Source organism: Perognathus longimembris, chromosome 3, assembly GCF_023159225.1.
Source record: "Perognathus longimembris pacificus isolate PPM17 chromosome 3, ASM2315922v1, whole genome shotgun sequence".
In the NCBI taxonomy this organism is placed as follows: Eukaryota; Metazoa; Chordata; class Mammalia; order Rodentia; family Heteromyidae; genus Perognathus; species Perognathus longimembris.
Genome location: NC_063163.1, coordinates 75,185,610 through 75,197,289, shown reverse-complemented (window position 1 = coordinate 75,197,289; position 11,680 = coordinate 75,185,610). Strand labels below are relative to the sequence as shown.

The 11,680-nt window shown below is 46.3% G+C and overlaps 2 protein-coding genes across 2 annotated transcripts; one reads left to right on the top strand and one right to left on the bottom strand.

Annotated features, from left to right (window-relative positions):
- Positions 1–1,674: 1,674 nt before the first annotated feature.
- Positions 1,675–2,622, top strand: LOC125347957 (olfactory receptor 10H1-like). Its single transcript, XM_048340887.1, has one exon. It carries the CDS (start codon positions 1,675–1,677, stop codon positions 2,620–2,622), a length of 948 nt encoding a protein of 315 aa, XP_048196844.1.
- A 3,568-nt stretch (positions 2,623–6,190) lies between these two features.
- LOC125347956 (olfactory receptor 10H1-like) lies at positions 6,191–7,138 on the bottom strand. Its single transcript, XM_048340886.1, has one exon. The coding sequence runs from the start codon at positions 7,136–7,138 to the stop codon at positions 6,191–6,193; it is 948 nt and encodes a 315-aa protein (XP_048196843.1).
- Between the last annotated feature and the right edge of the window lie 4,542 nt (positions 7,139–11,680).

The window sequence follows — 11,680 nt, the reverse complement described above, 5'->3', positions numbered from 1 at the left end:
GTATTTTAAATCTAGCTTCTGCATATGAGAGAATAGATGCACCATTTTTCTCTCTGAGCTTGGTTTATCTTGAAAACTTTTTTGCTAAGGCTGGCCTTAAACAGTGATTCCCCATGTCTGTCTCCAAAGTAGCTAAGATTACAAGTTCTAGCCTCCTCTCTCTCTTTCTCTCTCTCCATTTTCAGTAACCAAAGATTGAACCAAGGGCCTCAAACTTGCTAGGCAAGTGCTCTATCACTTGATTTATGCCATTAGCCATATTGTTATTATTGTTATTATTATTATTATTTTTTTGCCAGTCCTGGGCTTTGGGCTCAGGGCCTGAGCACTCACTGTCCCTGGCATCTCTTTGCTCAAGGCCTAGCACTCTGCCACTTGAGCCACAGTGCCACTTCTGGCTGTTTTTTTTTTTTTATATATATATATATGTGGTACTGGGGAATTGAACCCATGTCTTCATGTATATGAGTCAAGCACTCTTGGCACTAGGCCATATTCCCAGCCCTTATTACTTCTGAATTGTTATTACATAGGTGATGTGCAGAGGGGTTACAGTTACACAAGTCTAGTAAAGAGTACATTTGTTTTTGGACAATGTCACCCCTTCCCTCACTCTCCTAGGTTTATTTATTTATTTAGCCAATCCTAGGGCTTGAACTCAGGGCCTGGGCACTGTCCCTGAGCCTCTTTATACTCAAGGCTAGCACTCTACCACTTGAGCTACAATGTCACTTCCAGCTTTTTCTGAGTGGTTCATTGGAGATAAGAGTCTCATGGGGACTTTTCTACCTGGGCAGTCTTTGAGCTGTGATCCTCAGATCTCTGCCAGGAGAAGCTAGGATTATAGGCATGAGCCACCTGTGACAGGCTCCAGTTTTTGTTTTTGTTTTGCCAGTCCTAGGGCTCAAACTCAGGTTCTGGGCTCTGTCCCTGAGCTTCTTTTGCTCAAGGCTCACTTGAGCCAAAGTACCACTTCCAGCTTTTCTGTTTATGTGGTACTGAGAAATTGAATCCAGGGCTTCATGCATGCTAGGCAAGCACTCTATGACTACACTACATTCCCAGACCCTCTACTTATTTTTTACATGAGATTTACTCACTTTACCCAGGATAACCTTGAGCTTATGATCCCCCTAAGTCTACTTCCAAATAAGCTGGCTAACATTTCTTTTTATATATTCTTACCTCCTACAACTAGGCCTTTTAAACCATCTGTGTTGTCTCTCTGAGTATGGTATTGTGAGCAGGCCAACTTCTAGTTCTCTAAAAAGACTTTTTGTAGGCACTGCTGGTTCCCTTGTGTCATCCTAGCTACTCAGGAGGCTGAGATCTGAGGATCATTGTTCCAAGCCAGCCCAAGGAGCAAAGTCTGTGACATTCTTATCTCCAGTTAATCACCAGAAAGCCAGAGGTGGAGCTGTGGTTCAAATGGTGGAGCACTAGCATTGAGAAGGGAAAAGGCTCAGGAACAGCACCTAGGCCTTGAGTTCAAGACCCAAGATGGGCACATAAATCATATATATATATATATGTATGCATATATATAAAATTTTATTTCATATTTCATATACTTGCAGATGAACTAGCTCATGCAGGTGAAAGAATATTGTGGATGTCCTCCATCTAGATGTCCCCGGCTCTTCTTCCCTGCCTCCTCTACCCAAGGTGTTTGCCATGCAGGACCCAAACTCCACTTCCCTCTCTGAATTCGTCCTTGTGGGCTTTGCCTCCTTCCCTCGCCTGCAGCCCCTCTTCTTCCTGCTCTTCCTGCTCATGTACCTCTTCACGTTGCTAGGCAACCTGCTCATCATGGCCACCGTGGGCCTGGAGCGCAGCCTCCACACGCCCATGTACCTCTTCCTGTGCACCCTGTCCCTCTCCGAGGTCTTCTACACTGTGGTCATCATCCCACGCATGCTGGCCGACCTGCTCTCCACACGCCACACCATCGCCTTCCCCGCCTGTGCCTGCCAGATGTTCTTCTCCTTTGCCTTCGGCTTCACCCACTCCTTCCTCCTCACCATCATGGGCTATGACCGCTACGTGGCCATCTGCCACCCCCTGCGCTACAATGTCCTCATGGACCCTCGGGGCTGCGCCTGCCTGCTGGGCTGCTCCTGGGCCGGCGGCTTTCTCATGGGCCTGGTGGTCACCACAGCCATTTTCCACCTCCATTTCTGTGGGCCCAATCACATCCATCATTTCTTCTGCCATGTGCCACCACTGCTGAAGCTGGCCTGTGGCCCTGACGTCCTGCTGGTGGCCAGGGCCGTGGGCCTCGTGTGCATTGCCGCCCTGCTGGGCTGTTGCCTCCTCATCCTCCTGTCCTATGCCTTCATCGTGGGGACCATCCTGAGGATCCCCTCAGCCGAGGGGCGCCACAAGGCCTTCTCTACCTGTGCATCCCACCTCACCGTGGTCATCGTGCACTATGGCTTTGCCTCTGTCATCTACCTCAAGCCCAGGGGCCCCCCGTCTCTGGAGGGGGACACCCTGATGGGCATCACCTACACCGTCCTCACACCTTTCCTCAGCCCCATCATCTTCAGCCTCAGGAACAAGGAGCTCAAGGTCGCCATGAAGAAGACTTTCCTCCACAAATTCCATCTCCAGCACACGTGAAGAGCTGGGCCTCCAGGGGGAATGTGTTGGGAAGGGGAAACATTCTTGTACCCTAGGAATGAACTCTTTTATTATGTATAAGTATGGGGCTTGAACTCAGGGTTCAGATGCTTTCCCTGAACATTTTCCCCTCAAGGCTAGCACTCTACTATGGAGTTTGCTTCTTGATCTGGCTTTGAACTGTGATCCTCAGGTCTCTGCCTCCTGAGTCGCTGGGATAACAAGTGTGAGCCACTACAGGGACCCTGTTCTCCTAGCCTGTTTTATTATTTGCATTTCATTCAATTTCATTTGCAAAGCAATGTGTCAATACTAGGATCCCACTGTATACTATGCTAGGGTTTTACAGTTGCTTTGAGTTCCATTTCCTTGATGAGAAATAACAGGCATGAAATGTGCCTGTTGCATCTGGATTTCTTTTACAGAAAATGTGAATGTGGGTACCCTAGAGTCATCAGAGGAAAAGTCAATGTGTTGTTGTTTAGTTGATGAAATATGGATTACATTCTAAAATCAAGAGAAAGCTGAAAGCCTGCCATGACAGTTCAGGCCTATAATCTGAGCTACCCAAGAAGTTGAGACCTGAGGATCCTAATTCAAAGCCAGCCAGGGTAGAAAAGTCTAAGAGACTCATCTCCAGTTAACCAGCAAAAAATGCTGGAAGTAGAGCTATAGTTCAAGTGGTTCAGCCTTAAGGGAAAAGGCTCAGGGACAAAACCCAGACCTTGAGTTCCACCCCTAATACCAGCACACACACGCACACACACACACACACACAGCTAATAATTTTGATTTTTATATGCATCAAATGATCACACTGTGCTCCATTAATTATATATATGTGTATATATAATTTACAATGAAATAAATAATTTTGAATAAACTATCACATTGCATATTGTTTATTTTGATTCCTGAATATTTGGTGGCTACTTAAATTGGTTGTCTAAAGTGCCTGTGTCACCTGCTCTGCCTTCTCCCCCAGAGGAAATATTTCTTTTCTTTTCTTTTTGTCTCTAATGACCTGAAGTAGAAGCCATCATTAATTTTTTTTTTTAATTTCTGGTGACAGAGAATGGGGATGAATGTGAGTGCTCAGTGTGAACCCTGCCAGAATTTTGGGCTGATAACCTGCACACAGCTTTGTGGAGCCTATTGGTCATCGCCCCCCCACCTTTTAAAAAATTTTTGCTCAATAAACCCCCATCTTCTGCTTTGAACTGGCTTCCTTGCTCTGGAAGTTTCCCAGCTCTGCATTCCTGGCTGCGTGCCATTCTGGTTAAGTGTTCCTCCGGGTCACATTCCTTGGTCTCCCCAAGGCTAAGCCCACAGAGATGATTAAGGAAGATGTCTTCAGAGGTGGGCTGTAGGCATAGAGATGGCCCAGTTTTCATATCACTGCCTCTGAGCTAATCCAAGCCAAGGATGGCCATGCTAACTGCTAGATGCTAAGGCCAGACCAACACATCTCCCCAAATTCAGGTATGTGCCTATTGCTTCTATACGGCCACACAGGATTTTGTCCAGAAAGCAGCCCTATTATCCTCTGTACTTGCATTATCTCTAGGTGACTTAGAATAATTAATACAGCCTAAGCCCGGTGCCTGCAATTTATGCCGGTAATCCCAGCTACTCAGAAGGCTAAGATCTGAATATTACAGTTCCAATCCAGCTCAGGGCAGGACAAGTCTGTGAGATTCTTTGTTTTGTTTTTTGTTTTTTTGGCCAATCCTAGGCCTTGGACTCAGGGCCTGAGCACTGTCCTAGCTTCTTTTTGCTCAAGGCTTGCACTCTACCACTTGAGCCACAGCTTAACATTCCAGCTTTTTCTATATATGTGGTGCTGAGGAATTGAACCCAGAGCTTCATGTATACGAGGCGAGCACTTTACCACTAGGCCACATTCCCAGCCCAAAATCTCAGCCTCCTGATTAGCAAGGATGACAGATGTTAGCCATCAGTACCTGGTGGCCTAAGTTTTAAGTGACATAAATGGCATACAGATTGTGATTTTTTTTTATTTTTTTTTTTTTGCCAGTTCTGGGCCTTGGACTCAGGGCCTGAGCACTGCCCCTTGCTTCTTTTTGCTCAAGACTAGCACTCTGCCACTTGAGCCACAGCACCACTTCTGGCCATTTTCTGTATATGTGGTGCTGGGGAATTGAACCCAGGGCTTCATGTATACAAGGCAAGCACTCTTGTCAGTAGGCCATATTCCCAGCCCAATGGGAGATTCTTATCTCCAATGAATCACCCAGAAAAGTAGAAGTGGAGCTGTGGCTCAAAGTGTGCTTGAACCTTTGAGCAAAAACAGCTCAGAGATTATTGCCAAGGCCCTGAGTTCAATCTCCGTGATGCACCAAAAAATACTACTACTACTACTATTAAAAATAATAAAAATACAGAGTGAGAAAAGACCCCACTGGACAAGAAAGAACCAGACTGTTGCCCTTAGCAATAGCAATTTGTAAATTTTATTGCATAGGTCAACATAATAAAATTTAGGGTGTTTTTCATTACAAAATCCTTTAAAGGTTTACAGTCAGATTACTCTCCATACTGGGTCCTGACAGCTGGAAGAGGAGCCTTCCATTTTCACATTGCATTGTTGGCATGGCTTGTGTGGCTTGGAATATTACATGACTCTGAACTCTGAATCTTTTTTTTTTTTTTTTGCCAGTCCTAGGGCTTGAACTCAAGGCCTGGGCTCTGCCCCTGAGCCTCTCTGTGCTCAAGGCTAGCACTCTACCACTTGAGCCACAGCGCCACTTCCAGCTTTTTCTGTTTATGTGGTACTGAGGAATTGAACCCAGGGTTTCATGCATGCTAGGCAAGCACTCTACCACTAAGACACATTCCCAGCCAGACTCTCAGTCTTGACAAAGATGAAGATCAGGCAATAGTGTCTCATGCCTGTCATCTCAGTTTCTGAGATCTGAACATCACAGCTCAAGCAGAAAAAACATGTGAATGCTCTTATCCCCAGTAAATCACTAAAAAGTTGGAAGTGCAGGACTGGGAATGTGGCTCAGTGGTAGAGCGCTTGCTTAGCATGCATGAAGCTCTGGGTTCAATTTCTCCTAAACATAGACAGAAAAAGCTGAAAATGGCACTGTGGCTCAAGTGGATGAGTGCTAGCCTGGAGCAAAAGAAGCTCAGCAACAGTGCTCAGGCCCTGAGTTCAAGCCCTGGCACTGGCAAAAAAAGAAAAAAATGGTAAAAGAAAAAAATGATAGCCTTGACACAAAAGCTAAGAAACAGCAGCCAGGCCTTCAGTTTAAGACCCAGCAATTTCCTGTTTTCCCCCACTCTACCCCCCCCCCCAGAACCAATGTCCTGATTTAAATAGAAACAGTCAAATAGGGTTGATTTTTTTGTGTTATAGTGTCATGTCACATCTCAAATAAACTCTTGGTGATGACCGGACCCTCTGGTGTTTACTTGGCCTCCAATTCTTTTCCTAAACAAGAATTAGAAAGAGACAAGGGCAAGTGTGGTTAGGGTTGCAAACACAGAGCACTATTTTGAGGAGAAGAATCGGCTAACAGATGGAAAAGTTCCCAGATCATTATAGCTTTTCTGGGTAGAGTTTGTGGAGGAAAGTCTTCTTCATGGCGACCTTGAGCTCCTTGTTCCTGAGGCTGAAGATGATGGGGCTGAGGAAAGGTGTGAGGACGGTGTAGGTGATGCCCATCAGGGTGTCCCCCTCCAGAGACGGGGGGCCCCTGGGCTTGAGGTAGATGACAGAGGCAAAGCCATAGTGCACGATGACCACGGTGAGGTGGGATGCACAGGTAGAGAAGGCCTTGTGGCGCCCCTCGGCTGAGGGGATCCTCAGGATGGTCCCCACGATGAAGGCATAGGACAGGAGGATGAGGAGGCAACAGCCCAGCAGGGCGGCGATGCACACGAGGCCCACGGCCCTGGCCACCAGCAGGACGTCAGGGCCACAGGCCAGCTTCAGCAGTGGTGGCACATGGCAGGCAAAGTGATGGATGTGATTGGGCCCACAGAAATGGAGGTGGAAAATGGCTGTGGTGACCACCAGGCCCATGAGAAAGCCGCCGGCCCAGGAGCAGCCCAGCAGGCAGGCGCAGCCCCGAGGGTCCATGAGGACATTGTAGCGCAGGGGGTGGCAGATGGCCACGTAGCGGTCATAGCCCATGATGGTGAGGAGGAAGGAGTGGGTGAAGCCGAAGGCAAAGGAGAAGAACATCTGGCAGGCACAGGCGGGGAAGGCGATGGTGTGGCGTGTGGAGAGCAGGTCGGCCAGCATGCGTGGGATGATGACCACAGTGTAGAAGACCTCGGAGAGGGACAGGGTGCACAGGAAGAGGTACATGGGAGTGTGGAGGCTGCGCTCCAGGCCCACGGTGGCCATGATGAGCAGGTTGCCTAGCAACGTGAAGAGGTACATGAGCAGGAAGAGCAGGAAGAAGAGGGGCTGTAAGCGGGGGAAGGTGGAGAAACCCACCAGGACGAACTCAGTCACTGTGGAGCGATTGGTGCTCTGCATGTAGCTGGGCCTGGAGCAGATGGTGACAGGGACCAGTCAGTTACTGCTGATGACCGATGTCAACTAGCATTCATTCAGTTCCCACATGGATGGTAAGGCTGCGATAGAATGATGGGACTATTATTATTACTATCATCCTCATAATAATCATCATTATGATTAGCTTCCTTTCTTTTTTGCCAGTCCTGGGGCTTGAACTCAGGGTCCGGGCACTGTCCCTGAGCCTTCCTGTGCTCAAGGCTAGCATTCTACTACTTAAGACACAGCACCACTTCTGGCTTTTTCTGTTTATGTGGTGCTGAGGAATCGAACCCAGAGCTTCCTGCGTGCTAGGCAAGCACTCTACCACTAAGCCACATTCCAGCCCCTTAACCTCCTTTTCTGAAAGCTGTTGACATACTCTGAGAATATTACAAGGGTACCACGATAAAATGGTTCAGCCAGGCACTGCTGGCCCAGGCCTGTCATCCTTGCTACTAAGAAGGCTGATATCTGAGGAATTATGGTTCAAAGCCAGCCCCCGCGGGAAATTCCATAATACTCTTATCTCCAATGAACCACTAGAAAACCAGAAGTGGCACTGTGGCTCAAAGTGGTAGAGTTCTAGCCTTGAGCAAAAGCACTCAGGGACAGTGTCCAGGCCCCCAGTTCAAGCCCCACAAACATCAAAAAAAAAAAAAAAGTAAAAGAAAGAAAATGGTTTAAGCAAGGCACCAGTGGCTCATGCCTATAATCCCAGCTTCTCCAGAGGCTCAGATCTGAGGATCATGATTCAACGTTAACCATGGCAAACAAGTTTGAGAGATTCTCATCGCCAATTACCTAGCAAAAAACTGGAAGTGGAGCTGTGGGCTCAAAGGGTAGAGCACCAACTATTTAAAAAAATTTTTTTATTGAGTTTATGTTACTACATATATTTTTCACAGTACACATTTTAACCTTCACAATGATGAAAATTGTCATTCTACTCTACATAGCTTACAAAGTCTATGAACTTTAACAATAAAACCATTTCTTCCATTTCTTTCCTTTTGTCTAGTATCAACTGTTCCCTCTTTCTCTCCCGTTACCTCCCTCCCATCACTGCCCTTGAGTTGCTTAGTTCACGTTTATCAATGTCCAATACAGCTGATGGGCACCTCTGCTATATTATTTTTTTCACCTGTTTTCCATTCGTTCTGTGCCCTCCTCTCAGATTCCCTCAGGTGTAGAGCACCAACTTTGAGTGAAAAAGTTTAGTGAGAGTGTGATGCCTTGAGTTTGAGCCCCAGTTAGGGCATAAAAAGAGAAAAAAAATACCGTTCTCACACTGAAGCTGTTGACATGCCCAATGCAAGAGCTGAACTCACACTTGGGCTAACTCCATAAATTCTGTCACCTCATTTTACCACGTTTTGACATTTCCTTTTTCCTGGAAATTTCAGCCATTGGTTCATGGTCCAGGGAATAATCCCTACTTTAATAAGAGCTTGGAGCTTCTACAAGAATCAGTTCCCTATATTTGAATTATGTTGTTTTGCTGTTGTTGTTGTTGTTTTTGCCAGTCCTGGGCCTTGATCTCAGGGCCTGGGCACTACCTCTGGCTTCTTTTTGCTCAAAGCTAGCACTCACCACTTGAGCCAAAGCGCCACTTCTGGTTTTTTCTATATATGTGGTGCTGAGGAATTGAACCCAGGGCTTCACATATATGAGGCAAGCAGTCTACCACTAGGCCATATTCCCAGCCTGGGTTTTTGTTTTTGTTTTTTGCCAGTCCTGGGGCTTGAACTCATGCTTGGGCACTGTCCCTGAGTTCTTTTGCCAGCATTCTACCACTTGAGCCACAGCGCCACTTCTGGCCTTTTTGAGTAGTTTATTGGAGATAAGAATCTCAAGGAGGGCTAGGAACATGGCCTAGTGGTAGAGAGCTTGCCTAGTGTGCACAAAGCCCTGGGTTTGATACCTCAGTACCATACAAACAGAAAAAGCCAGAAGTGGCACTGTGACTCAAGTGGTAGAACACTAGCTAGCTTTGAGCACAGAGAGGCACAGAGATAGCGCCCAGGCCCTGAGTTCAAGCTCCAAGACCAGAAAAAAAAAAAGAATCTCATGGAGTTTCCTGCCTGGGCTGGCTTGAAACTGTGATCTTCAGATCTCAGCTTCCTGAATAGCTAGGAGTTGTGAGCCACAAGAACTTGGCTGAATTATGTATTTTTAAAATCAGACAACATATGTAGTTGGGCAGGTCGGCTCATACATGTAATCTCTGCTACTCAGGAGATGGAGATAAGGAAGACTGTAATATGTGAAGCCAGTCTGGGAAAAATATTACCAAGACCCAATTTCAACATATATGCTGGGGGGCTGGGAATATGGCCTAGTGGTAAAGTGCTCCCTTCATATACATGAAGCCTTGGGTTCGATTCCTCAGCACCACATATATAGAAAAAGGCCAGAAGTGGCGCTGTGGCTCAAGTGGTAAAGTGCTAGCCTTGAGCAAAAAGAAGCCAGGGACAGTGCTCAGGCCCTGAGTCCAAGGCCCAGGACTGACAAAACAAAACAAAACAACATATATGCTGGAACTGTTGGTTCATGCTTTCAATCTTAGCTATATGAGAAGAATAGATAGGAGAATCAATGTCCGAGGCAAGCCTAGGCATAAAATGGATCTCTATTCCTCCCTCCCCACCCCGCCCCATTATAGGGCTTAAACTCAGGGTCTGGCGCTGTCCCTGAGTTCTTCTGCTCAAGGCTAGTGCTCTACACTTTGAGCCACAGCAACACTTCTGGTTTTCTGGTGGTTAATTGGAGATAAGAGCCTCATGTACTTTCTTGCCTGGGTTGGCTTTGAACCATGATCCTCATAGCTCAGCTTCCTGAGTAGCTAGGATTACAGGCGTGAGCTACAGGAACCCAGGTTTGGTTTTGTTTTTAATTTCAGAGCTGAGTACTGAACTCAGGGGCAAGTGCTCTTCCACTGAGCTGAATCCTCAACCCCTGAGCCTCAGTCATTAAAAAAATAATAACTTAGCTGGGAGCCAGTGGCTTACACCAGGAGGCTGAGATCTGAGGATCACTGTTCAAAGCTTGCCCAGCAAAAAAAATCCATGAGATTCTTATCTCCAATGAACCACTCAGAAAAAACTGAAGTATCATTGCAGCTCAAGTGGGAGAGTGCTAGCCTTGAGTACAGAGAGGCTCAGGGACAGTGCCCAGGTCCTGAGTTCAAGCCCCAGTATGGGCAAAATAAATAAATAAATTAATTAATTAATTAATAATAATAACTTAAAAAGGACTAGAGCTGAGGCTTAAGTGGTAGACCATTTGATCAGAGAATACAAGGCCTTATTTGGGTGCAGGTGGCTCACACCTGTAATCCTAGCCACTCAGGAAGCTGAGATCTGAGGATCAAGGTTTGAAGCCAGCCCAGGCAGAAAAATTCCTGAAAGACTCATATCTCTAATTAACTACATGAAAACTGGAAGTGGTGCTGTAGCCTGTAGCTCAAGAGTGCTAGCCTTGAGCACAAGAGGCTCAAGGACAGTGCTCAGGCCCTGAGGTCAAGCTCCACATGACACAGAGAGAGAAAAAGAGGGAGAGGGAGAGGGAGAAGGAAAGGGAGAGGGAGAGGAGAAGAGGGAGAGAGAGAGGGAGGGAGAGAGAGAGAAAGAGAGAGAGAGAGAGAGAGAGAGAGAGACACAAGGCCTTGAGGTCAAGCCTCAGCACTGCCATAAAATAAAACAGGGAAAAATAAGTAGTGTAAAGTTTAGTTATACCACTATTCTGTTTCAGCTTTCCATTAATTTGCCTGGTATACGTTTATATAAATAGACTTTTGCATTTGATTTCTTGCTAAACATCATTTGTTAAAGTTCATCTCTACATTATAACATATATTGCAACTTTGTGTATGGGGGGGGCGTGTGTGTGTGTGTGTGTGTGTGTGTGTGTGTGTGTGTGTGTGTGTGCCTGTACTGGGGCTTGAACTCAGGGCCATATATTCTTCCTTAGCTTTTTGTTTTGGTTTGTTTTTTTTTTTTTGCCAGTCCTGGGCCATGAACTCAGGTTCTGAGCACTGTCCCTGGCTTCTTTTTGCTCAAGGCCACTCTGCCACTTGAGCCACAGCACCACTTCTGGCTTTTTCTATATATGTGGTGCTGAGGAATCGAACCCAGGCCTTCATGTATACGAGGCAAGCACTCTAGCTTTTTTTGTCCAAGGGTAATGATCTACTATATGGGTTACATCTCTACTGTGTCTCTTTGTTGGGCAATTGGACTTTGATCTGGACTGGCTTCAAGCCCTAGTCCACAGATCTCCACCTCCTGAATTGCTAGGTTGACAGTTGTGACCCACCAGTGCCAAATGCATAATGATATTTCTATACATGCATTTAGAGTATTTGATACCATCTACCTCCTCTATTAGTATTTGTTTCCCTCATTCCTATTCCTTTCTTCCTCTTTCACTTCTCTTTCAACCTTCCTAGTAGCTGGGAGCAAAATTCCCAAGAAAAATCCAATTTGAAAATGTAGTACTGTTATTCAGTCAACTTTCAACTGG

What these genes read in the sequence shown, in the direction of transcription:
- LOC125347957 (XM_048340887.1), top strand. Translation starts at nt 1,675, where the DNA reads ATGCAGGACCCAAACTCCACTTCCCTCTCTGAATTCGTCCTTGTGGGC.
- LOC125347956 (XM_048340886.1), bottom strand. Translation starts at nt 7,138, where the DNA reads ATGCAGAGCACCAATCGCTCCACAGTGACTGAGTTCGTCCTGGTGGGT.